General features: G+C 46.0%; 1 protein-coding gene across 1 annotated transcript in view; it reads right to left on the bottom strand.

The window, feature by feature from the left end:
• The window catches only part of Gnf1 (germ line transcription factor 1), a 315450-nt gene that overhangs the window by 241474 nt on the left and 46433 nt on the right, over positions 1-27543 (bottom strand). Inside the window, exon 3 of the mRNA XM_068385704.1 lies at positions 16065-16240. Within this exon, the coding sequence (XP_068241805.1) occupies positions 16065-16240 (176 nt within the window). The remainder of the gene's footprint in view (positions 1-16064; positions 16241-27543) is intronic.

The raw sequence follows: 27543 nt of genomic DNA, 5'->3' as shown, positions 1-27543 counted from the left end.
TCTAATTATATCCAGACTGTTTAATAATTGTTTCACCCGAAAGCAATAGGGTTGAGAAGATTTTGGGTGCAACTCAAAGTATGTTGGGTGCCTTACAAGGCTTGCAGTCTGGAAGGCTAAAGAATTAGGGAGTCTTTATAATCTAAACCAATACTGAATAATGGAAGACATTCGGTAAAGGTCCAGAGGCAACTCTCCAGCATCAACAAGGAGATTTGGGATAGGCGAGGTTCTAAATGCTCCAGTGGACAATCTAATACCAGCATGATGTATTGAATCTAATATCTTTAATCGGCTAGGGGTGGCTGAGGAGTATATTTCACATCCATAACTAATCTTGGAAAAAATCAAGGCCTTGTATAATTTTAAAATAGTATTGCGGTCTGCCCCCCATGATGTATGTGACAATACCTTTAAAAGATTCAGAGCCTCAAGACATTTAGCTTTTAATGCTTTTAAGTGAGAAACCCATGTAAGTCTACAATCAAATATCAAACCTAAAAATTTAGCTTCGCCTACACATGGGAACCGTTGACCTTTAATGTATATATCCGGGTCTGGATGTGCTCCCCGGATACGACAGAAATGTACAATAGTAGTTTTACTTGTCGAGAACTTGAATCCATTCATATCGGCCCACAGGATAATTTTGTCAATTAAGAGTTGCAGTTTTCTCTCAACCATTGCCATTTTAGCTCCAGCAAATGATATGGAGAGATCATCCACGAATAATGTTGAGAGAACTGAGGCTATCCCATTAATTGCTAGTGCAAAAAGGGTCACACTCAGCACACTACCCTGAGGAACTCCTCCTTCCTGGCACTTACTCTCCGATAAGAGCTTCCCCCACTCTCACTTGAAAAACTCTATTTGAAAGAAATGCCTGAATAAATAGCGGAAGCTCTCCTCTCAATCCCAAGTCATGAATTGTTTTAAGTACACCCTACCTCCAAGTGGTATCATATGCCTTTTCAAAGTCAAAAAAGACTGTCACATGGTGCTGTTTGGAAGCAAACGCTTCACAAATAGAGGACTCAAGTCGTATCAACACATCAGTCGTTGAGTGCATTTTTCTGAATCCACATTGAATCGGTGATAAAATATCCTTCTTTTCAAGGTACCAAATTAGTCTAGCATTGCCCATCTTCATTATTTTACATAAACAAGATGTCAATGCAATAGGTCGGTAGTTTGCTACTAAAAACTTGTCCTTACCGGGTTTTAAAAAGGCTAAAATGATGGCTAGTTCCCAAACACTTGGATACTATGATCATGCCATATTCTATTAATAATGCTTAAAATAAATAACTTTGTATTAAAATGTACATGTTTTAATCATTGCATATGGAATTCCATCAGGTCCCGGGGCTGTATTGTTACAATTAGTAAGAGCGGAATCATATTCTCTTTCAGTAAAAGGAGAATTATATGACTCTTCCCTTCCTGTTACAAAATTTAAAATTTTCTTTTCCTCGTTGCTCCTATACTGGTGACCAGGAGCTCCTTCACACTTGCTGGATACATTTGTAAAATGTTCAGCCAGGGCATTGCTGACATAATTTGCCGGCAATCTTTTTTATTTTCCTCCACACAGCAGATGGTGGTGTTCAACTGTTAATGGAGGAAACTAACGACACCCATGATTGGCACCTAACTTCCTTCATGGCACGACAGAACTGTGCTCTACATTGCTTGTATATAATCAAATTGCCCTCAGTGCGGTGTCTGCGCAGTCAAGTTAAAGACCTTCTTGTGGCTCTGTGCAGAGCAGTTAGTTCCGAAGACCACCAAGGGACTGGTCGTCGTTTGAATAACCCTGTTGTTTTAGGAACTGAATGAATAACTCCTGCTGTATGAAGGGTTCCATTAAGCAAGTCTATGGCATCATCTATATTTTCAAACTGTTCTGCATTTCCTTCAATTTCACTTAGCTCGCGAAATCTATCCCAGTCCGCCTCATCAAGATTCCATTGTGGAGATCTTTGTAAAGGTGGACCATTGTTGGTGTTTATAATGATTGGGGCATGATCACTAGTATGCCAATCATCTAATGTCCTCCAATCGAAATCAAGGAGACAGTTAGAGCCTGCAATTGAAAGGTCGATGCATGACAAGGTACCCGTCTGTACATGGAAGTGTGTGGGTTCTGTATTAAGGAGGCCGACATCCTCGTTTTCCATAACTGATGATATAATATTGCCCCTGGTGTTTGCTAAAACATCACCCCACAATGGATGTCTACCATTCAAATCTCCAAGTAAAAGAAAAGGTTGAGGGAGCTGTTGAATCACCTCTACTAAATCTTCATACAATACAGTATGTTATTATTTGGAGGCAAGTACAGTGAACATTGTATATATTCTCCCTATATCAATCTGTGTAACCACTGCCTGCAGAGGTGTACGGACAGATATAGGTATTTGGGGAACATCTTGACGAACATACACGAGACTTCCGCCATGGCTTCCCACTCCGTGATCATAAGGTGTCCTATAACTAATATATTCACGAGGACAAGGGGTATTAGCATCAAGCTTGCTTTCCTGTAGACTTACGATTATGGGAGAATGCTCGTAAACTAAGAGTATAAGTTCTTCATATTTGGCCCTTAAACCCTGACAAATCCATTGCAAAATGGAGGAAAAAAACTATGGTTTATTTTTTGGAAGAGCTTTTAGATGAAGTCTTCCCATTAGCAATTTTTGATCTAATGCTATTTTCCGGTGGTTTTATTAGAGAGGGTCTTGATAAATATGGTTTTTTGTTTGTGCTTTTCTTGTTGTCGTCCTGATCCAATAGTTGAAGGGGATGGTGGATCTCAACTTGAATTTCTGATTTATTCAAATTGTCTTCTGGTTGATCAGAAACATCAACAGACAAAACATCATATTTATTTGATGTCATAACTCTAATATTTCTTATGGAAGGGGGTGAGAGAGATGGAGGTCTCTCTCTTTTCCTATTTATAGGTGGTGAGGATCTACCAGGTTTTTGCACCTTCCCTACCACAGGTGCACCTGGTAACTTTGTTTCGGGACGAACCTCCATCAAATCAGGCAAGGACATGGCCTGAGAGAGGTTAGTACTATTGCTGGTAATGGGGGATGAAGTTTGTATAGAAGTGGGCAGTGCCGCAGTTTTAATACACAGTGACAAAGCCTTGGAAGGCAATATGCTTGCTTTGTCACGCAAAACTTTACTATCATTAGATGATGTATTTCTTTTCTTGGAATTACTGGCAGCACTATGTGGGTTCGATGTCTCCTGTGGTATATTTTCTCTTGATTTCAGTGCCTTTGCATTGCTGTTTGGTTTTTTCAGTAGTCTTTTGGCATGTCCTAAGCTTATGTGTTCTACACTGGATTTGTTGAAGGCTGCTTCTTCAAACTTATAAATCTCGCAGCTCCTGTCAGTGGATTCATGGTTTGAATTGCAGTTCAAACAGCTGGGCTCAAGTGTACACTCTCCATGATAAGATTTGGAACAGATACTACACATTTTTTCATTTTTACAAACTTTAGAAGGATATCCAAATTTGAAACATTTGAAACATTGTAAGGGCTTTTGTTTGAAAGGTCGAACTTTTATTCTTTCATTTTCAATATCGATGTGGAAAGGCACATCAGCATCCTGGAAAGTAAGCCCAAGGAAGGACCAAAGAACACTCAAAGAAGGGAGGTCCTCCGCCGGCAGACCGACCAACGAATGCTACCCCATAGTTCGACTATATGCGGGATGCGTAGCAGTACGGACTAACCAACGAAAGGACCCAGCCGAACCGGTAACCCACAGGCACGCGGTGGAGTTGTAGGACGGCGGACAGCGGTGTGAAGGCTAAGCCAACACCATAGGGATAGAGGGGGAGGGGAGAGCATCCTGAGGGGGAGTGTATGGGGGAAGCGTAGTTCCCACCAGCACGCCCCTGGGGGGGGGATTCCTGTTCAGGGCTAGCCTGTCTAGGTAGGAAGAGTCCATTCTCCAGCCTAGGGTAGGTTAGCACAGATTAGATATAGCACTAATGTCCTGTCCTAAACTATAAAGAAGCAGAATCCTAAAGACTGCCTAACCTAGGCTAGGTGAGCTAGTCTCCTAGACCAGGAAGGGCAGAGGGAGGACAAGTCGCTAGGCCACAGGGAGGAAGGGACTTAACCCAACCAAGTGTGGAATAGGAGGAAGGGCAGAGCCCCACCACCTTCACCCTCCAGCAGGGACCAGAAGGAGAGTACATTCTCCTAATGGGGTGCTGGCGGGTGAACGACTGGTACTCTGAGGTTCCGTCCCAAACTCAAAGCGCATGAACTATGGCAAGGAGTGGGAAAAGAAAATCCTAGCCTAACCTTACCCGAATGCAATTCGAGGTAAAGAGGGGTAGGATGTAGCCTAGGCTACCTCAGAGGGAGGAGATTACCTTAGGTAAGGTAACTGGGGAGGTAAGGGAGTATACAAAAGACCCAGCGTTAGGTTAGGGGCAAGGGAGACGACTACCAAGATCACCGAAACCCTTTGTATACTCCCTAGAAGGCGAAATAACATCTGTGCAATCACCGAATCTTGTTTGTATAAATGCCTATGTCTTCATTTTATAAAATAACACTAGGAACACTTATTATATCATGCAAGAAGTAAACATGAACACTAGGCTATCGAGCCTAGGGGCAAGGCTACCAATCTAGCATAGGGTTAGGCTAACACTAGTCACCTAAAACGAATACTAACGGCATAATATAACTAATTCCTAGCAATGAAGACTAAATAACTAATGTAGTTATTAGTTATAGGACCGGGAAGGTTGCTCTGGCTAACTAAATAAAGCAAGCCAGGCGAGCAACAGCGTCGCAACATGACGCCTCCGGTCGGGGCACAGCTCAGCCACAAAACACGAGAATTAAAGATAAAAAGTCGTTACTTTACGGCTGGAGCTTATTCATACAATACAAGAATATGGTACTCAACTTTCCAGAAGAAGGCGAGGCTGAAGATTGCGACATAGTGCAATAAAATAGCGAGCACTGGGAAAAGCACTCTGCTCAGGTACGCTACAAAACAAAGAATGGAGCGCGCGGATGTGACGTAAACCAAGATGGTGGACAGCTATGGCGGCCATTTGTTTACATCGCTAGGTACCGTAACAGTAACGCAGGAGGAGAGTTTTGTAATGGCTCCTCCTAATACTTGCCACACTTTCCCCTCGAAGCGTAAATGCTCTGTGGGGTGCAGATAGCTACGTGGCGTGTCAAGCATACGTCCCGTTATTATACGACATCCTAAAGGGAAACCTTATGGGTACTCGCGCCAGAAGTTAGAATTCTGTGAAACCTTTAGTTAATTCTCTGGGAATATCTACTGTAGTCAAATATACCCTCAGGAAGCTACTGAAGGAACCTTCCATCAGGACGTCATGGCTTGAGCCCAAAAATTTATATTATTTTTACCAGGGGCCGATGAAATGACAAATTCGTAGGTAATTTGTATTTTTCCTAACTATACAAACCTTACCTTAACTATTTAATAGGGGTTATTACTTTCGGCATAGCTGAAATGAAGAGCCATTAAAATTCTAACGAGGGTTTCCTAACCCCCCCCACCTGTGCTTGAGCTCACTTTGCTTGGAGGTAGGACTTCAAGGGGGATAGGGCTGGCGGGCAAGTTTAATTAAATAGCTAAGGTTTGTATAGTTAGGAAAAATACAAATTACCTACGAATTTGTCATTTGTTCCGTAACTGACATACAAACCACGCTATTTAATAGGGGTGACTCACCCATTAGGAAGGGTGGAAAGTCCCTGCCAGTACTGGCTTTGCCCGGGGACTCAATATTTGAGTGTGTTCGCACTCAGCAATAAGGAGTCCCTGCATCTCGCTAGAACCTTGCTACGCAAAGACTGCGGCCTACGCAAGCTGTGTGTGAAGGTAAAATAAAGTGTGACTCGTTCTAGGAAGTTGACCTGTAGTCCCTTAGAAGGAAACTTTAGGATAGGACTCTCCCAATACCACCTCGTCAGGGTATGGGGACGTGACAGTATTATCTTAATACAGTGATACCTCGGTAGTCGAACGACTCTATACTCGAACAATTCGGAGTTCGACCAAAATTTTCGAGAAATTTTTGCTGCGGTGCTCGACCAAAAATTCGGTACTCGACCAGCCGAACACGTGACGACCGCATGGGCTTTGTGATGATCGCGCCATCTCGGCCACTCTCGCTTGTTCGGGAAGCATCAGTTCTCTCGAGAGCGTCACTCAGACAACGCGCGATCAGCATTCGTTGTGATTTAGTGATTTTCAGTGCTTTTAATTGCTTTTTTAGCTTTCATAATGAGTCCCAAGAAAGTAATGAGTGTTAAGGGGAAGGAGAAGAGGAAAACAGTGCGAACAACGATCGAGTTGAAGAAGGAAATTATAGCGAAATATGAGAATGGTGTACGAGTGTCCGATTTAGCGGTAGAATACGGAATGGCGAAGTCGACCATTTCTACGTTTTTAAAGCATAAAGAAATGATTAAGAAGGCGAATGTTGCAACGGGAGTTACGGCGGTAACTAAGCAAAGGCCACAAGTGATTGAGGAGATGGAAAAGTTGCTTTTAATATTTATTAAAGAAAAACAGTTGGCCGGGGAAAGTGTTAGTGAAGCGTTCATTTGTGAAAAAGCGTTGCATATCTATGAAGAATTAGTGAAGAAAAGTCCGAGTACCAGTGAAAGTGATTCATTTACATTTAAAGCGAGCAGGGGTTGGTTTGAAAAGTTTCGTAATAGAACAGGTATTCATCGTGTTACTAGGCATGGGGAGGCAGCTAGTTCGGATCAAATTGCAGCCGATAAATACGTGGGGGAATTCGATCGGTACATAAATGAACAAAATTTGATCGCACAACAAGTCTTTAATTGTGATGAGACTGGGTTATTTTGGAAGAAAATGCCAGCCAATACGTACATTACCAAGGACGAGACGAAGATGCCAGGTCACAAGCCAATGAAAGATAGGCTAACATTGTTGCTGTGTGCAAATGCAAGTGGCGATTGCAAGATCAAACCCTTGTTAGTGTACCACTCGGACAACCCCCGGGTGTTCAAACGAAATAATATTTGTAAAAGTGCACTACCAGTTATGTGGCGCTCGAACACTAAATCTTGGGTCACAAGACAATTCTTTACTGAGTGGATAAACGAAGTGTTTGCCCCCCAGGTTAAGGCTTACCTCATTGAAAAGAGCTTGCCAATGAAATGTCTTCTGGTTATGGACAATGCTCCTGCACATCCTCCAGGTCTCGAGGATGACTTGAAAGAAGAATACAGCTTTATCAAAATCAAATTCTTGCCCCCCAATACTACTCCCATACTCCAGCCCATGGACCAACAGGTCATTTCAAACTTCAAAAAACTCTATACCAAGGCCCTTTTCAGAAAGTGTTTTGAAGTGACCAGTGACACGAAGTTGACCCTAAAGGAATTCTGGAAGGAACACTTCAGCATCCTCAACTCTGTTAACATGATTGACCAAGCTTGGCGAGGTGTGACCTATAGGACATTGAACTCTGCCTGGCGTAAGCTGTGGCCATCATGTGTCACAGAGAGGGAGTTTGAAGGTTTCCAACCAGAGGCGGGTCCAAGCACTGCTACCCCTGTAATTTCTGATGACACTGATGTCGTTGAGGAAATTGTTGTCATGGGCAGGAGTTTGGGGCTTGAGGTCGACAAGGATGATATTGATGAGCTTGTAGAAAGCCATTCTACCGAGTTGACTGTGGAGGAATTGTTGCACCTGCAACAACAACAGCAGCAGGATCTGATTGTGGAGCAGGAATCTTCAGAAGAGGATGAGGTAAGGGAGGATGTTCCAAGTTCTCTCATCAATGAAATTTGTTCCAAGTGGGCAGATGTGCAGGCTTTTGCTGAAAAATACCACCCAGAAATTGCAGTAGCAAACCGGGCAGTGCATATGTTTAATGATAGTGTCATGTATCATTTTCGAAGAATACTGCAGAGGAGGAAGAAACAATTAACAATAGACCAGTTTTTCACAAAAGAAAAGAAAGCTGCTACATCAAAGCCTGTTTCTCCTCCAAAGAAGAGACAAAGAAGAGAAGAAACCCCTGAAATAGATCTGCCCACCCTTTCATTGGAGAGAGAAACAACTCCTGAAGGAGAACTACCCCGCCACATCATGGAAGGGGACTCTCCTTCCAAGCAGTAACCTCCCCCTTCCATCCTCTCCACATCCATCCCTGTATGCCATCGAACCGCTGCTCAAAGGTATGTTCACTACAGTACAGAAAATGGTTTAAAATTGTTTTATTTTAGTACAGTAAATGGTTTAAAATTGTTTTATAGGATTTTCTGACCAATTTCATACACATTTAGATAATTATTGTTGTTTAGGTACACGTTTTATTAATATTTTGGGCCTGTTCGAGTGCTTGGGAACGGAATAGAATATATACCATTATTTCTTATGGGGAAAAAAAATTCGGTACTCGAACAAATCGGAGGTCGAACACGGATCTCGAACGGATTATGGTCGAGTACCGAGGTATCACTGTACTTGGAACACAAGGAAACATGGTTTACCTGCAGTGGTTTGAGGTCAGCTGTGCAGAGAACCCAGGATGCTGCTTTCCCCAAGAGAGGGGAGGATGAAGAAAAGAGTAAGGGCCAGACAAATCTTTTCATTCATACAGACTAAGACCGGGTAACTATGCCCTCAACCTTCTGCTACTTGTCCAATAAGGAGCCTGAGGTTTTAAACCAGCTGTTGTGCAGCCACCACAGGGCCGATAGAAAACGTATTGAGCCTCCTGTGGGTCACGTCGTGCAGATAGTGGGCTGTGAAGGTCGTCTGACGTTTCCACACCCCAGCTTGAAAAACCTGCGTCACAGAAATTTCTCTTGAAGGCCAGGGACGTAGCTACGCCCGAAATCATGTGCTCAAGGGCGACGTGACGGAAGAGGGTCTGAATTCAGGGACAGATGGATCACCCTACGAATCCATGCTGAGATGGTGTTCTTGGTGACCCTTCTCTTAATCCTCCCAGTGCTAACAATGCTTGCATCTGGGGACGGACTGCAGCCGTTCTTCTGAGATATAGCCTCAGACTCCTTACTGGGCACAGTAGGAGAAGGTCTGGGTCATCTGTTACAGAACGGAGAGTCGAATCCGGAAGGAGTCGAACCAAGCGTCTGGCACCCCCTGATTTTGAGTCTTAGCACCAAACTCAGGGACGAATTTGAACATTACCTCCCCGCCATACCCTTGCATGGGCGATTTCATATGAGAGACCATGAAGTTCATTGACTCGTTTGGTCGAAGCCAAAGCTAGTAAGAACACCGTCTTCCAAGTTAGGTGGCGAACTGAAGCCTGGCGTAATGGTTCATAGTGAGGTCTCTTAAGAGACCTGAGAACTCGAACCACGTTCCATGGAGGAGGTCTCACATCCGACTGAGGGCAGGTAAGTTCATAACCTCGTATGAGTAGGGAAAGTTCCAGCGAGGAAGAAAAGATCATTCCTTTGAGCCTGAAGGCTAGACTCAAGGCTGAGCGATAGCCTTTCACCGCCAAGACTGAAAGGCGCATTTTCTTCCCGCAAATACACGAGGAACTCCGCTATTGCTGGAATAGTGGCATCGAGTGGAGAGATAACCCTTCCACGACACCAACCACAGAGGACTTTCCACTTTGCCTGGTAGACAGATGCGGATGATTTTCGCAGATGTCCAGGCATCTTAATCGCAACTTGTTGCGAAAAATTATCTCAGTGAGGAGATGCTGGATTGTCACCAGGAGTGAAGTCGTGGCGAAGCTACGGCTTTGAGGAAGATGCTGGCACGTGGTTGTCTGAGTAGATCGTGTCGTGGAGGGAATTCTTTCGGAAGTTCTGTTAGGAGTTGCAGAAGGTCCAGAAACCATTCCGCGTGATGCCATAGCAGAGCTATGAGGGTCATTGAAAAATTGACCGATATTCTGGTCTTGTTGAGCACCCTCCTCATCAGACAGAACGGAGGAAAGGCGTACACGTTGATGTTGTCCCCCCGTTGCTGGAAGGCATCTTGCCAGAGCGCCTTGGGATCCGGGACTGGGAGGAAGTACAGCGGAATCTTGAAGATCAGCGCTGTCGCGAACAGATCCACAGTCGGGGAACCCCACAAAGTCAGGACTTTGTTGGCTGCTAGATGACACAAAGACCACTCGGTACTCACTATCTGAGACGCTCTGCTCAGATTGTCGGAGAGTACATTCCTCTTGTCTGGAATGAAACGCGCCGATAATAGAATCGAGCGGACTTCGGTCCATCTCAGTATCTCTACTGCAAGATGGGATAGCTGCTTCGAAAAGGTACCTCCTTGCTTGTTGATGTAAGCCACTACTGTGGTGTTGTCGCTTATCACTACCACAGAGTGACCTGCCAGGTATTGTTGGAACTGCTGAAGGGCCAACAAAAAGGCCTCCATCTCTAGATGATTTATATGGAGGCACTTTTCTGATTCTGACCACAGGCCTGAGGTCCTGTGGTACAGAACGTGGCCCACCCCCCCTTTCTTTGAGGCGTCCGAAAATAGCATTAAATCTGGGGGAAGGACGAGAAGATCCACTCCTCTTCGTAGGTTCTCGTCTGTCACCCACTACTGGTGGTCTGTCCGTTCCGCAGGACCCATAGGGATCATGACGTCCGGGGAATCGCAACCTTGATTCCACCGGGACTTGAGCCGCCACTGGAGAGATCTCATCCTGAGGTGATCGTTGGGAACTAGATGAGCCAAGGATGAAAGGTGACCAAGGAGACGTAACCATGATTGGGTTGGAAGCTCTTCTCGTCTGAGGAAAGGGCTTGCGACCCCTCTCAGCCTTGCTATCCTGTCGTCTGATGGGAAGGCTTTGTGGAGATTGGTGTCTATAATCATGCCTAGGTAAACCAGTCTTTGAGTGGGAAGCAGAGAGGACTTCGAGATTTACCATGATCCCAAGATCCTGGCAAAGTCCTAGAAGTTTGTCTCGGTGTTGAAGACGGGATGACTCCATGTCTGCTAGGATCAGCTAGTCATCCAGATAACGGAGGAGACGGATGCCGATCCTGTGTGCCCACGATGATATTAGGGTGAACACTTCTGGTTAAACCCTGTGGTGCTGTGGAGAGACCGAAACACAGCACCTTGAACTGGTACCCCTTGTGGTCTAGGCTGAATCCTAAGTACTTCCTTGAAGACGGATGGACTGGGATCTGGAAGTACGCGTCCTTCAGATCCAGTATACACATGAAGTCCTGCGGTTTCACTGCAAGTCTGACCGTGTTTGCGGTCTCCATGCTGAATGGAGTTTGCTTCAATCTGGACCTCTGCCCTAAGGGCCCGCCCCCTGGCTGATCCCATGGCAAGGGAGCTAAATGACACCGGATTCGTCATCAGAGGAGATAGAGATGTTGTGAATGGGACGCGATATCCCTGACTGATTACGGAAATCGTCCAGGAATCGGCCCCGAGTTGCTGCCACCTGTCTGCACAACCTTGTAGGCATCCCCCCACTGGCGGACATGTAGGGGGGCTGCCAATCCTAGCGTTTGCGGCCTCGGCTGCTCCCTCTAGGATTCTTCCCTCCCCTGGAGGACTTCTTGCCTTTCTTGTCCTTGACCGGAAAAGACTTAGACACCACTGTCTTCGCTGCCGTTGTCGGTTTCGTGGTCTTGGTGGGACGTGGCTGCTGGGGTGCTGGAGGTTTACAGGGCTTGAATGTGAAACCCCTATATAGGAGAGTCTTGGTGACTTCCTTCACCTCTCAGCAGCCTGCTCCACGTCCTTAGGCTCAAACAGGTTAGTTCCCATAACGGAGGATGTCTGAGCCTGTAGATTTCGGTGCTAGGGGCCTCCCGGTACCGTCTTGGAGTCCTTCGACTCCCTTCTGGGAGGGATGCAGGACTCCAACAACGACGGGGGCAGGCTCTTCTCCACCCTCATTTGAGAAGACTTTACCACAGGAGGTGGGGTTTCCCTCAATGGTGTGATGGGGGAACGTCTCACCTCACGTGACTCCCCTGAGGACGGGAAATCCTTGTGCGAAGGGGAGGGAGAAAAGTCTGAGGGGGGAGGGTGCCTGCCTCGAAGACTTACGAGGAGACAGCTTCATCCTCGGAGAAGTTACCGCATCCGAAACTCCTCTTTTCCTCTTCAGGGGAGTAGATGCACACAAGGATTTGTGGCCCAACTCTCAGAGAGAACAGGCTTGAAAGCCTGTGCTACCGCTCTGATTAGAGCCCCAAACCAAGGCTGCCGGCTGACGGCTGCGCTGTCAGACACTACCTCTGGACGGGGGGGTCGCCCGTAAGAAGAAAGAAGATAAGGAAGAAATGTCCCTGGACCTTTCTGGAACCTTCCCCCCTACCGGCAAGCACGCTGTTCTGCGCTTGCGGGGGGGAATGCGGTGATGGCGACCTTACCGCGCGTTGTCCTGCAGCCTCGCACGTGGGAGGGTATTGGCGATTGCGCTGGGGAATACCCGGCGCGGGAGACTGCTGGCGCGCGGGTGAGACTTCATAAAGTGTGCAGGAATCAGATTGCGCGCGAAATGTTCACGCGCGGGCGCACAGGATCAGAATGAAGACCCCGTGCCGTCAAAAATAAAAGATCGTCGGCGCGTACTCGTGTACCAGAATGTTGGCACGTGCGCACGAGATTGTTAGCGCGCGCGGAAGACTATCGGCGCGCGTGCGCGGGAAAGATCGTCGGCGCTTGTGGGCGTAAGAAGATCGTCGGTGCTTGTGTGTGTATGAAGATCGTCGGCGCTTGCACGCGTAAGAAGATCGGCGAGCGCACGCGGGAAACCATCGGCACCTCTCCCGCGAACGAGAGAGGTGCCTACTTCATAGAAGAGAGTTGAACACTCTCGTGATGACGCCCTTTAGGGCCGTTGGATCAGCAAGCTGACCTTATCAGTAGCAATCCTCCGAAGAGGAGTCTCTATGAGTGGTCTCTCTCGCGAACGAGAGAGGTGATACTTCGTAGAAGAGACCTGAAGACACTCATAGTGACGCCCCTTAGGACTGGTGGATCAGCAAGCTGACCTTAGCAATAGCGATCCACCGAAGAGAAGTCTCTATGAGTGGCCTCTCTCGTGAACGAGAGAGGTGAACACTTCGTAGAAGAGACTTGCCAAGTCTGTGCTCCACCCCTGAAGAAAGAGAAACTCAGCAAGGGGGGAGAAAATTCTGGCCGAAGGGCAGCAACAGTAGTCGAAGGCGATGAATTTATTTAGGTATGGGAAGTTCTCCCTCTGAAGGGAGAAAACCTCACACCTGGGGAGGAAACCTCCCTTGGAAGCGAAGTTGTCCAACCCCTGGAGGCGAACCTCCTTTAGCGTTCTAAGATGATCTGAAGTGCTGGCATGTTGTCACAGGAGTACTCCTAAGAGAACGGATAACGCCCATGACGACATCCTCTGAGGATGGCAGCAACAGCAGAATCCCCAGGCATGAACAGGACAGCTCTGCTTCGTTGGCACTCTTTAGTCGAACGAAGAAAAACTGCATAGTTAACTGGGAAAATAAAATTAAATAATTATTTTAACAGAAATTCCCTAGGGAGGAACTTCGAAGAGGAACCCCGAGGGAATAACATAAAATAAGAATTAAGTATGCGACCACCTTCCCCAGATGACATCCACGGGAGAAGGGGGGGGGGCGGAGTAACTGTCATAAAAACAGAATTATAACAGAATAATAATTATCTAAATCATCTAAGAATATTCACTAATAGTGAGAACCACTGAACCCCCGAAGGGAAGTGTTCCTCACGGAGAAAGCTGAAAAGTTAAAATACAATTAGATTTCACTAAAATTAATTGAGACAAACAAATGGAATAGCAACCTAACCCGCAACGGGAAAGGATCTACCGTAATAGTACGTAGTTGTAGTAAAGGTGAACGACCTCGAGTAGAGAGAGACCGTAGTCAATCTAGAAAAAGGCCACATTCCCTTCGTTGAGAATCCAAGTTTCCCGTAAGAAAAGAGGAAACGCGAAGATAATAGATGAATGAAGAGGGTCCAGGCGTTGACGATTCCCCTGCGGCGGCCGAGTTAACGGATATATGCCGACGGGAAGACCCATGGACCAGAGAGGGAGAGGTCGTTCCCCACGAAGTGGAACTGTGGTGGCCTTGCTACTACGCAAGTGTTGTTGTCGTACATCACACACACAGCACAAACACTGAAAAGAAAACTTACTACATTTCTATACACATATATATACATAGACATAAAGAATGTTTATACATATATTACAAGTATAAGAAAAAGTAAAAAGACAAAAATTAATGGCAGTCCAAAATAGGCGAGGAGAGAGAGAGGAACAACCGTTTTCGCTCCGAGCCAAAAGTAAAGTTAGCTCAAGCACATGTGTGTGTGAGGGGGAGGGGGGGGTTAGCAGGCTACCCTCCCTACCCCCCGCTAACTAGTGGTGGGGTAGTAAACCCTCGTTAAAATTTTAATGGCTCGTCATTTCAGCTACGCCGAAAGTAATAACCCCTATTAAATAGCGTGGTTTGTATGTCAGTTACGGCATAACTACAATTTAATAGAGCACTAAAATTATCATACCTCGTCTTTCAACTACACCAAAAGCAATACCCCTATAAATAGCTGAGGGTTTGTATTTGCTCCAGAACAAAGAAAAAACAACTTTATATAAGAATCTGAGAAAAAAATTCAAATGACCAGTTAAGTTGAATGGGAGAGACGTCTCTCTCACCGAGCCAAAATAAAAGTGATTACTCAGCCCAGGTGCGTGAGTGAGCAAGGTAGCAAACTACACCCCAACCCCCGTTAACTAGCAGGTGGATGGTTAACTCCTGCTAAAAGTCTTCTGCCGCATCTTTCAGCTACACCGAAAGTAATATCCCATATAAATAGAGTTGGTTTGTATTGGTGAAGGAACAAATACCATTTCTGTCTACACCTCCATAAGCATCAAGGTCCATACTAGGATTAATCTCTCGAAGGAAGAATTATTGAGAATTTTTTAAGAGCTTAAAATAATTAGGATGTTACGAGTAGTAATAGTATTAATTTTATTATTATTATCATTACGTTCTTACTATGTAAATGTTCAGTCATATAAATGTCAGTAACATAATGGAATTGTGAATGCAGATGAATTTGGTATACCGAATACCAAAAACACACTACATGCATCAAATGCATTGTTTTCGTGTGACGTCATAGAAATTGAATGCAGGGAAGATCTTGTTGCTTGTTAAATTTGGAAGACACTAGAAGGGCGCGGCATTGTAAGGGAAGTGACATCTTTTGAAATGAGTCTTCAGAAATTATATTTTTTCTTAGTTAATAGGAATTTCTTTTATAAATTGTTTTTATCAAATAAATAAGAATAAATTTAGCTACTTCCTATACTATTATAGAAACGTACCGTTCTATTACAAAGATCCTTAACTAGAAGAATTTTTGAAAGAGATACAGATCATGTGACTTAAGAAACTCAAACCAAAGGAGGTTATGTAAGCAGGAGGATATCATGAAATAAGATAAAATCTGGTTGGACAAAAACAAAGCATTTGGGTCTCGCACTGACAGACACACCTTACTAGGTTAAAATCTCATGATAGCATATCTCAAAAATTCTTTAAAGAAAACAAAATGAAAATTGACAATAATATCAAGAACCAGCAAAACCATATTTGAAAAGTAATGGCATGAAATTCTTGAAAAATACAAAGTGGTCAGCTGATAAAATTATACAAAGACACCAACTGGAATAATGTAACCATAGGTTAGCACTATCACATCTGTTAAGTTTCAGACAGAAAAACTTTTCCCATTTTTCAAGCCAAAAGCTAGGGTACCTAAATCTATGAAAAAACTCTCGTTTACACATTTCACAGCTAAAATTAGTTAATAGACATTTGTATGAATATTGGGTAAGTTTAATCTAAATGTTGAATCCTTCTGAGTTTTACTTTTCCATCCAGCCTATCCCTACTAGCTATAATAATTTAATGACTTTGATCATTTAAATAAATAAGGTATTGGTGGATAACTTAAAAATATATAAAGGAAGCACTTCATACCTTCTTTTTAGCAGCAACAACAGGAGCTTCTTTCCGCACAACAGGAGAGTTACCAAAAAAGTCTGACACAGATGCTGGCTTCAGTTTTGGAGTTTCTGGCTTTGGTAAGGATTTTTTCTTGGATTTCTCTAGTTCTTTACTTTTCTTCACTTTTGGTGTACTGAATATATCTTCATCTACAAAAAGAGGGGCAAGAAATTATAGCAAAAATGTAATAACACCCAAGACACCAATAATGTGTTATAATTCTGTAATTATAGGATCTGGTTACAAAAGTTAGCTTAACCAGAAAAAAATAGCAAAGATCTGAATAAAAGAAACTATTTGCTTTTAAATTTATGTTTCGAGTATACATACCTTTTGTCATTTAAAGTAGGAGACACACTTCTAGGCTAAAACCTGAGAGTTCAACCTGGTTAGAGCTACCACAGCCAGAATGGACCACGGAAGCTCCAAACGAGGTCTAGAGCTACCTAGTTCTCAGCAAGGCCAGTCAATGGCAGTCTTTCTGTCATAAAGTGGGTCTTGGTAAGATATGTCCTAAAAGTGGGAACACAGAAGCCATCATCAATCACCCAGTCCCAGCAACTAAAAAGCAGGCCATGTGATTTCTCGGGATGGTTTCATATTTCCGTAGAATTGCACCCAATTTTTCAGAACTAAGCGCTCCCATAACAGATCTTTTTAAAGAAAGGACAAAGTTTTGTATTTGAGGAGGAATGTGTAGAAGCTTTCAATAAATTAAAGGTCGTAATGCTTCACGAGCCAGTATTATTGTTACCTGATTTTAGCAAGGAATTTAATTTAGCGATCGATGCTAGTGACATTGGTATAGGAGGAGTCTTGTTGCAAGAAGTGAATGGGACGAAGCACCCTTTCGCATATTATTCAAAGAAACTGAATGAAGCTCAACAAAATTTTTCAACTATTGAGAAGGAATTGTTTAGTTTAGTTTCAGCCTTGCAGCACTTTGAGATTTATGTATGTAGTAGTCCTGTTTTAACTGTGTATACAGATCACAATCCGTTAAGTTTATTTGAAAAGATTTAAGAATAAGAAACGTCTCATTCATTGGAGTTTAGAGCTACAAGATTATAATCTGAAGATCATTCATATGAAGGGAAGAATAATGTCATAGCTGATAGCCTTTCCAGAGATTTTTCAGAATAAAAAAAGCATTTGTTTTGTTTTTGTTTCATCAACGAATTAGGTTTTTTTTTTTTACACTGGAGTTTTGTGTAGATTGAATGGAATGCTAAAGAAGAATATTTTTCTGATGTTAAGTTGAAGCTTTATGCAGTATTTCCTCAGTTCAGGGATGAATGCTCTTTTTTTTAAAGCAGACCTTTAAAAAAAGTAAAATCTGTAGATTTTCTTTTTTTTTTTTTCTTTTGGGGGAAAATGTCATGGGTAGATATACTTTTAAAAGGATATGTTATAAAAGACAAAAATATCTATTCCAAAAGTGTGAGCAGCGAGATACGACTACCGTATTGTTTAGTCAAACCGGTCATCACTTCACTGTCGTCGGCATTTTCAAAGTAAACCGAGCCTCGACGAGAGCATCTGCCGCAAATAAGGGGACTGTCCTGTTTTAGCCAAGATGTCATCGTCTTAATTAGTGGAGTCAGCACATTTTGAGCAACCGAGCCTCAGGGAAATCCTTGTTTATGAAATATGTCATAATGGAAGGACACGTGCTGCCCTTTTGTTACGACTTGACACGTGGTCCAGATTGCATCAGAAATTTCTTCTAGAAGCTTCCATGGCGTGACCGAAGTGAGCGTTTTTGAGGAAGCCAATAGAGATGCAGAATTGTTGAAAAAACGCCTTCGATGGAATGACCACTTTCCACTGTATATAAACTTCAAGAAGGGATTATCCAAGAGAGATAGGACAGGACATAAGACAAGAGAGGAACTATGTCCAAAGCAGATGAGAGCCAAGTCCTGACGAAATAAGAAACGGAGAAGACCAAAAATCTGACAGAGTTTGTTTCCAACCTTCCCTTCAGCCTATCTCCAAAATCCTGTTATGGTTGAGAAGAGACAAATTGAAGCAGCCAGCCCTCCCTGCTTGTGACAAGTAGCAGCCAGCACTGCCTACAGCCGGCCTTAGTTCAACACATCATCAAAATTTTGGAGAACACTTCTGATATGACAAATTCGTAGATAATTTGTATTTTTCCTAACTATACAAACCTTAGCTATTTAATAGGGGTATTATTTTCGGCGTAGCTGAAATGGCGAGCCATTAGAATTTAACGAGGGTTTACTACCCACACCGCTAGTTAGCAGGGGTAGGGGAGGGTAGCTTGCTACCCCCCCCCCACCCCTCACACGTACCCACACCGCTAGTTAGCAGGGGTAGGGGAGGGTAGCTTGCTACCCCCCCCACCCCTCACACGCACCTGTGCTTGAGCTCATTTTGCTTGGAGGTAGGACTTCAAGGGGGATAGGGCTGGCGGCAAAGTTTGATTAAATAGCTAAGGTTTGTATAGTTAGGAAAAATACAAATTATCTACGAATTTGTCATTTGTTCCGTAACTGGAATACAAACCACGCTATTTAATAGGGGTGACTCACCCATTAGGAAGGGTGGACGTCCCTGCCAGTCTGGCTTTTTGGCTTTGCCCAGGGGCTCGTTATTTGAGTGTGTAAGCACCCAAGAAATAAGGAGTCCCTGCACCTCGCTAGAACCTTGCTATGCAAGGACTGCGGTCTACGCAAGCTGTGTGTGAAGGTATGAAGAAGTGTGACTAGTCCTAGGAAGTTGTCCAGAAGTTCTTTAGATGGGAACTTGTAGCCTAGGACTTTCCCACTACCACCTCGTCAGGGTATGGGGATGTAACTGTATTAGTCTTAATACTAGGAACACAAGGAAGCATGGTTTATCCGCAGTGGTTTGAGGTCAGCTATGCAGAGAACCCAGGATGCTGCTTACCCCACGAGAGGGTAGGATGAAGAAAAGAATAAGAGCCAGTCAAATCTTTTCATTCATGCAGACTAAAACCGGGTAACAGTGCCCTCAACCTTCTGCTACTTGTCCAATAAGGAGCTTGAGGTACATAACCAGCTGTTGTGCAGCCACCACTGGACCGAGAGAGATCGTATCGAGTTCCTGTGGGTTACATCTTGCAAGAGAAAGGTTGTGAAAGTCACCTGGAGCATTCACATCCTTTCTTGTAAAACCTGCTTCACAGAGTAACCTGCTAAGAAGGACCAGGAGCATAGTTATGCCCCTGACACTGTGAGTCGTCATGCCGAGATGATGTTTCGGCGATCCTCCTCTAGTCTCTCTCGGTGTTGACAAGAGGAGGGACCCGGGCAGGCTGTTGCCGTTTTCTTTAGGCAAGGTCTCATACCTCACCCTGAGGTACAGTAACGGATGATCTGGATCGACCGTTACCTAGTTGAGACTTGTGTAGGATCCGTCACCTCTGGAGACTGTCTGGTGACATACCCAGGGACGAAACTGACCCTTGCCTTTCGCCCTTCTCACTAATAGGCGATGTTGAAAGAGAGACCATGAAGTTCCTTAACTCGTATGGTTGCTGTCCGAGTGTGTAGGAACATTGCGTTCTTAAATCAGGAGGAAATTTGTTGCCTGGTAAAGTGGAACACAAGGAGGTCCATTTAGGGATCAGAGATTGAACCATGTTCTGAGAGGAAGGTCTCAATTCCGACTGGGGAAAGGCAAGTAGTAAGTCCGTATGAGTTAGGAAAAGTCTATCAATGAAAGGGTGTCCCTTTCTTTCAGTATGAAAGTGAAGGATCAAGGTTGAGTGATCATCTTTAACTATCGAAACTGAAAAGGGGATCTTTTCCTCTTGCATATACCTGAGGATTCCGCTATTGCTGGAATCGAGGTATCGAGAGAAGAGACATTTTCCCATGACGCCCACCCCACAAGACGTGATACTGCCTGGTTGACTGATGCTGAGGAACTCCTCCGGTATCTAGTCATCCTCTTCACACAGAGGTATTGGGTAGTCTCCAGGCGTACACTCATAGCAAAGCTATAGCTTGTGGTAGGTGTCGAAGTGGGTTGTCTGATACGTGGAGAGGGTTCTCTTGGAAGCTCTATCAGGAGCTGCAAAAGGTTTGGAGACCTTTCCGCATGATGGCATAGCGGAGCTAGGAGCGTCCTTGATAGGTTGACCGATGTTCTAGCCTTATTGAGTGCCCTTCTATAGATTAAACAGGGATGAGACGTAAACGTCACTGTTGTACCCACCGTTGTTGCCAGAGAGCCTTGGGGTCTAGGGCTGGTGAGCAGCGGTAGCCTGAGGTTCAGGGGCATTATGAACAGACCCCCTAGTTGGAGGACCTCGTAAAGTCGGGACCTTGTCGGCTACATGGCGATCCTAAGTCCATTCGGTATACCTATCTGAGATGCTGTGCACAGATTGTCGGCGAGCCTGTTCTTCCAGTCTGGAATGAAGCGGGCTGAAAGTGGTACCGAATGGGCTTTGGCCCATCTTAAGTGTTTATACTATTAGATGGGAAGATTCTACAAGCCAGATCCTATTTGCTTGTTGATGTGAGTCTCTATGTGGTGTGCGGTGTGTCGTCCATCACGTCACTGAGTGGTCTGTTAAAAAAGGACCAGAAAGTTGGCCTTCATCTCTTAAGAGATCTAAGTGAAGGTACCTTCGGGCTGAGGTAGTGTGGTCCAGCACTATGGTCCCTCCTTTCTTCTTTTTCCGATTCCAGTCTCCTGGAATGGAAGTCGTTCTTGTTTCAAGAAGGTTTTGGTGGAGATTGGTGTTTAGAATCATTCCCAGATACACCAGTCTCCTGAGAGGGAAGTAGGGAAGATTCCGTAGGTTTATCATGATCACTGGATCTTGGTAAAAAAAAGACTTCAGAAATTCTAGTGTTAATGCACGGTTGCCACTGAGTCTGCTAAGGTCAGTCAGTCGTCCCGAGAGAGCAGAGACGGAAGCTGATCCTGTGAGACCAGGATGGGTGTAATGGAAAGACCGAAGCACAGTGCCTTGAACTGGTGTTTCTTGTTTGTCTAGACTGAATTTTCCAACCTTCCTAGATGGACGGTTTGAACCTGGGAGTAAGTGTCCTTAAGGTCCAGTGTGCAAAAGAAGACCTGAGGTCTTAACCCTCGATCAAACTCCAACATGGAGTGGGCATCGACCCAAAGGGACAGCTCCTTGGTGATCCTTTTGTATGGAAGATTGTCGACGCTGGAGTCTTGACTCGTGTTGTAAAGGAACAGGAGCGATATCCAGTGTAAGGATTCTTCTCTGAGAGAGAATTCTTTAGAAGGAAGGCCAAGCTTAGCCTTCCCACGTGCCCTGAAGGGATTGATGCTATTCCTTAGAATAGAATAAATCTGGTGAATATCAATCACTGATTAACCGTTGGGCTGTACAGTTAGAGAGTGCTCGCAAGTAGTTCCCTGATGGCAAGCCGTTGATGAGGGTTGTCGACGTTTACCGATCACTTTAACGTGATGGCAAACGGCCAGTAGCGAGAAGTATGTTGTATAACTTCTTATCTAGGAACTACAGGAAGCGGTTGACTAGTAAGTTTGAGTCACGAACTGCTGGCAAATAACAGATGACCATGAATCGGTGGTCTGTGCACCGATGGTGAATTCGAGAACAGCCAGCTGATTATGATCCCCCACTGTTTGGTCAGAGATGAGCAAGCTGAAGATGGGCTGGTCAGAGATCAGCGAGCTGAGTTCAATGATCGAAGAAGGATGAGCTGCCCATCGGTGATCTAGTGATCAGCAAGCTGATGACTGGTTATTGACTAGCAATCGATGATTGGAAATGCTAGCAATTGGAGATCGTTAGTTATTGGAGGGACTAGAGGTCACAGATCAATATTGAGCTAGCAATTGGCGATCTGGTGATCGGCGACCTAGCGATCAGTAAACTGTGAAGTAGCCATCAGTAAACAGTAATCTAGAGATCAGTCTGTTGATGCTTTCCAGTTTGCTGCCGCTGGTATGTCAGGGAAAAAAAGAAACTTTAGAAGAGACAGGGACCAAGGATTCCCCGATTCGATTCCCTTGTAGGATGGAATCTTCGGGATCTTGAATCCTCTGCGGAGCCTTATTCCTCTTTTTCCCGGTGGCAATGTTTCTGTGCTTGCGGGAAGGAATGGGGCAATGGTGACCTGCCCAAAAAGTTTTACTCCTTTTTACTGACAATTGCACGAGTGTAGGTGAATCTGGAGCGATTGCACACAGGATGGTGCTGGTGCTTAATATCTGCCTGGAGAGCAGGCAAGCGCTGGTTCTTAGAAAAAAGCTGGTGCATTAGATTTGCGAGCCTTGACTCTTTGGCAAGAGCTGGCGTATGAATCCGGGGACCGTAACTGCGCAGGAGGGCGCAGGAAAGTGAGGAAGATTTCTGGCGTGCCGTAAGGCACTATGTAGTTTATGCATTCTCCCTAGAATGCACCGAAGCGTGTGATTGGTTGTGCAAGAGTGGGAGCATTAGCGCGTACGTGAGAGTACTAAGTGGAGATTGTTGGCACGTGCGTGCGGAAGACCATCGGCACCCGCACGTTGAAGACCGTCGGATCGCACGGAAGGCTGTGTGCTTGCCCTCAAGATTATTGGAACGCGCACACGCGAAGGCCATCGGAGCGCGCCCGTGCATAAGGCCGTCGCTGCGCTTGCACGGTAGAGTATTGGCGCACGTGCAGGATACCATCAGCGCCCGGCGCAGAAGAAAGTCGGCACGCACACGCGCGCAATACTGTTGGTGTGCGTGCGGGAGACCCAAAGTGCTCGCGCGGGGGAGAAAGTCGGCCGCGAGCGCGTGCCAGACTATGAAGCGCGCGCAGGAGCATTGGCGCTTGCGCGTTTGTTGGAAAATCATCGACGCGCGCGCGGGAGCCCATCGGCGCGTACTCGCGTATCAGAATGTTGGCACGCAAGCGCGCAAGACTATTGGCGCAGGCGCGGGAGACCATCGGTACCTGCGCGCGGGAAAGATCGTCGGCGCCTGCGCGCGTATGAAGATCGGCGCCTGCGCGCGTATGAAGATCGGCGCCTGCGCGCGTATGAAGATCGGCGCCTGCGCGCGTATGAAGATCGGCGCCTGCGCGCGTATGAAGATCGGCGCGAGCGCGTAAGATCGACGCGCGAAGGTAGCGGTGCACGCGCGGGAAACCATCGGTACCCGCGCGCGGAAGATCGTCGGCGCTTGCGCGTAAGAAGATCGTCGGCGCTTGCGCGTAAGAAGATCGTCGGCGCTTGCGCGTAAGAAGATCGTCGGCGCTTGCGCACTTAAGAAAATCGTCGATGCTTGCGCGCGTAAGAAGATCGGCGAGCGCGCAATGGTAGCGGCGCGCGCGCGGGAAACCATCGGTACCCATTGGCGAGAAGAGTCTGACGACTCATCTGACGTAGAGCGCTTGCGCGCACGAGGGCACTGGCGAGCAGGAGAGTGCTGGCGAGCAGGTGAGCGCTGGCGAGCAGGAGAGCACTGGCAAGGAGAGTCAGGAGAGCGCTGGCGGGCAGGAGAGCGCCGCTGGCGAGCAGGAGAGCGCTGACGAGCAGGCGGGCACTGGCGATCAGGAGAGCGGTGGCGCTTGTGCGTTACTGAAGGGCGCGGAGGTGAAACCTGGCGCGGAAGGGCCTCACCCACATTGTGGGATAAGCCCTTCTGCCCCGAAGGGACCGGTGCTTGCGTAGGCAAGGAAGATCTGGCAGGCGCAGGAGATCGCGAACGATCTACAGAGAGGTCCAGAGGAGTTACTGCTACGGTCTGACCCAACGAGAAGAGTCCTTCACAGGGGACGACGAGGATGACGACCCAAAGAGGAGGCGCCTCTTGACTCCCTTGTAAGGAGAAGGAAGGCCTCGGCGACGAAGAGGAGGGCGAGCCTTATGGCGAAGATGACCTCGAGGCAGGGTATCAGCATCGTCGGTCCTCCGAAGAGGAGTCTCTGTTAGTGCACTCCCCCGAGGGGGAGCAACACTCACAGGAGAGACCATTGGACCCAGCTTCCCCCTCGAAGGATGTTCGGAGGGGGAACCTGGGCCTTCAGCAACATCCGCAACAGTAGCAGCAGGGGTTTGACCCGACCCGTCGGACGCCTCTGCCACAACAACGTCGTCAATATCCAGGGGGTCTACCTCTGGTATTACCGGCGACTGTTGGACAGCTGCTCCCAACTGGATCAGATCAAACAGGGCTTCCTTGGAGGGCGAGCCCTTAAGCCCCAAGGAAGCTCAAAGCTGGAAAAGATCATCGTTAGACACAGTTTGGTCGTAATCTACAAAATCAATAATATCCTCCCCCGGAGGAGGAGGGGGAGCTGCCTCGCTATGGGAGGCAACACCCTCTCCCGCACCCCGAGTTTGGGAAACAAAAGAAGGGCCTACGCTACCACTCGGCGGCCTCTCACGAGAGACCGAACGAGTGGGAGCTTCGGAGGAGGTTCGGGCAACAGAAGAAGAGTCCTTGGAGCCTTCCTTCCCCCGGGCAGTCCCTGGGGAAGAACGGTCTCGCTTAGAACTCTTCTTACGCCGCCGGGAAAACCTCTCCCACTGGGAGGTAGGCCACTCCCGACATTCCATACACACATTATCACTATTACACCGTTGGCCTCGACACTGCGGGCAAAGGGTGTGAGGGTCTGTCTCGACCGCCGACATGAATGTTCCACAGGGGCGATCGGGAAGTCCAGGGCATTTCCGCATGGTGGAAGCAAAGGTAGGGGCCAACTTCAAACAAACACACACTGAAAGAAAAAGAAAAACAGATTAAGGCTGTGAAATACGCGAGGACGGGACAGAAACGTCTGTACATCGTCCGAGCCAAAAGTGAAGTGAGGCAGCTCACCGGTGTATGGGGGGGAGGGGTAGCTAGCTATACCTCCCTTACCCCCATGCTAACTAGCGCGGGGGTAGTTTAACCCTCGTTAAAATCTAATGGCTCGTCACTTCAGCTACGCCGAAAGTAAACCCTATGTAAATAGCGTGGTTTGTATTTCGGTTACGGAACAAATAAGAATGAGCTGATCCCACCCAGTCGGGATTAGAGGCTCAAGGGAATAACTTCGAAGGGTTATGTCTCACGTGAGCATTTTGCTATGAGGGCATGACGGAGTGAAGCAGAGATCGTAAAGGGTCGGAGGCCGGCACCACAAGAGTACTCCGACGAGCTCTCTATTCCATGGGGAGGAGAAGTCCATGATATTAACCCTGAAGGATTATGTTTCATGAGGGGCACAACGGTGGGATGCGGTGGCTGCAAGGGTCCAGCAGGCATTCCAATCTGCAGCAATAATCCCACAGGATTATGTCTAACGAGACTTGTTATGTCCTAGGGGCACAATGGTGGAATGGGGTGGAAGCATGCGGTCGGCAAGCATCCCCATTGGCAGGAATAATCTTGGAGGGTTCTGTCTTACGAGTCTCTTATTGCCGTAGGTTCCCACCTCCCTGGCGATGTCTGGCGGTTGTATAGGCGAGCAGGCATTGGAAAATGACGTAGCTAGTGCCAGAACCTCACTATGGGTGTGTTGGCAAGCTACTGTAGTTGAGCAAACCTCGTCGACAAGAGGAGCTTACCAGCGTCCCTTGATAACACTTTGTTTCGGGTGGGCTCTCTCTACTGAACAGGAATAGGTAGAAGAGGTGCTTGTCAGCATTCAGCACTTGTGCAGACCCTCGTCAGCAAGAGGTGCTTGCCCGTGCAGCGAGGAGAGCTGGATGGCGCGTAGTGTCTGGGATTGTTCTCTCGAATAAATAGCTTAGAGAGGCTTGCCCAGTAATATCAGGGTTCATTCTCTCGCATGAATAAATTTGAGGAGCTCCCCAGAACCTAGTCAGCTAGCTCTTAGCTCTCGCATGAAAGTGTTTGTTTGCCCAATCACGAAAGGAATATGAACACTCACCAGCGCTCCCAGAGGAGGTTGGCAAGCTGTCTAATATACTCTAGAAGGAAGCACAAGCTCATATGGTAGTGAGCAAGGCTGAAAAAGATTTTCCAGAGCCACGAAGCACAACAGGAAAAACAGGGTCTTCCCTGTAAGGGTAGGAAAGCCAGAGGCGGGGTCCGGAAGGGCCTGGCCTCACAAAATTCTATGAGCTTTGTTGTACCATACGGGCATGATGGTGAGAGGCGGCAGCCATCACTATATGCAGTAATAACCCCAAAGGGTTATAGCTTACAAGACTCGTCGATGGGAGAGGCAGCGAACGCAAGTGCCTGGTAGACATCACCATCTGCAGCAATACGCCGGAAAGTATAATGCCCACGAGACTATTTCTGTGGAGGAGCTCCACGTGAAAGCTGTCATCGACTTACGACAGAGATAGGGACCGAAAGACGCGTCGTGATTTGGCAATCATATATATATACATATGGCAATCATATATATATACATATGTGTGTGTGTGTGTGTGTGTGTGTGTGTGTGTGTGTGTGTGTGTGTGTGTGTGTGTGTGTGTGTGTGTGTGGGAGGAATAGTAATGCCTCGGAAGGAAATCACTTGATTTGCCACTCGCCTTCTGCCAGAAATATGTCATCTTCAGACTTTTTTTTCTAAAATTTACGCTTACACGCCGAAAGGAAATCATTCAGATTGCCAGCGCGCTTCCACCAGAAATATGACGTCATAATGTGGAAAAAATTAATAATAGTTGGGAAAAATACAAACCATTTCCACATATAACAAGCTTGGGTTGTATATGTTTTAAAGTAACTCTCATTATCAATTCCCTTTTGTCATAATGTCTGATATTCTGCCCCAGTGCTGTACTATAACATTTTATTCACTGTAAAGATTTCAATTTTTCTTAAATAGGTTTAAATGTTTTGCAAGCATAATGTATATGTTTAAGGGGTATGTATATATTTTTGTTTGGTCCTACCAACTGTCTTAACAACATTTGTTTTTGCAGCACGCCCTACTCTCTGTAGGGTTTGAATGTGTAACCAGAGTTTGAGTAAATAGAAGTACTGTACTTTACAAGAATAGGTTCCTTCATCAAGAAAAGAAAAAAAGAACAGATACGGCAGACATTTATGTTGACAGAAGTTCCCAATTGTAAGGGAAGTTTACTCAAGACCACTGTATGTACAGTATATAGGAACAGAGTATCTGTCTAGTACTGCTCATAACAATTATGAATGTGGTTGATGGCCTGTTACCAGTGTGTAGTGGTGGGTGTGTCTGCTCTGTATTCATTTTTCACTGCCTGTGAACTGTAAGTACCATCATGTGTTTTAATGAATAACACCACAACCAATGTATTAGAAGGCCATTGGCGATTGCTCGTGTTGTTGACAAAATTTTTGAGACATTGTTATTGTGGGCCTGCAGAGACCTGCACGGCATCGTATGCGGCCTTACCGTTTAGAGTATGATAATTTTAAGTGACTTTGCAGTTTAGTGGTGAACTGGATATTGAAAGGACAGTAGTGATTCAGGGGAAAGTATTGTAGTTCAGTAGTCTCACAGATTTATATATTTCTTATGGGTGGTTG

This window comes from Palaemon carinicauda, chromosome 1 (assembly GCF_036898095.1).
Source record: "Palaemon carinicauda isolate YSFRI2023 chromosome 1, ASM3689809v2, whole genome shotgun sequence".
NCBI classification, from domain to species: Eukaryota; Metazoa; Arthropoda; class Malacostraca; order Decapoda; family Palaemonidae; genus Palaemon; species Palaemon carinicauda.
The sequence above is the reverse complement of the archived record's forward strand: the minus strand, read 5'-3'. Positions and strand labels throughout refer to the sequence as shown.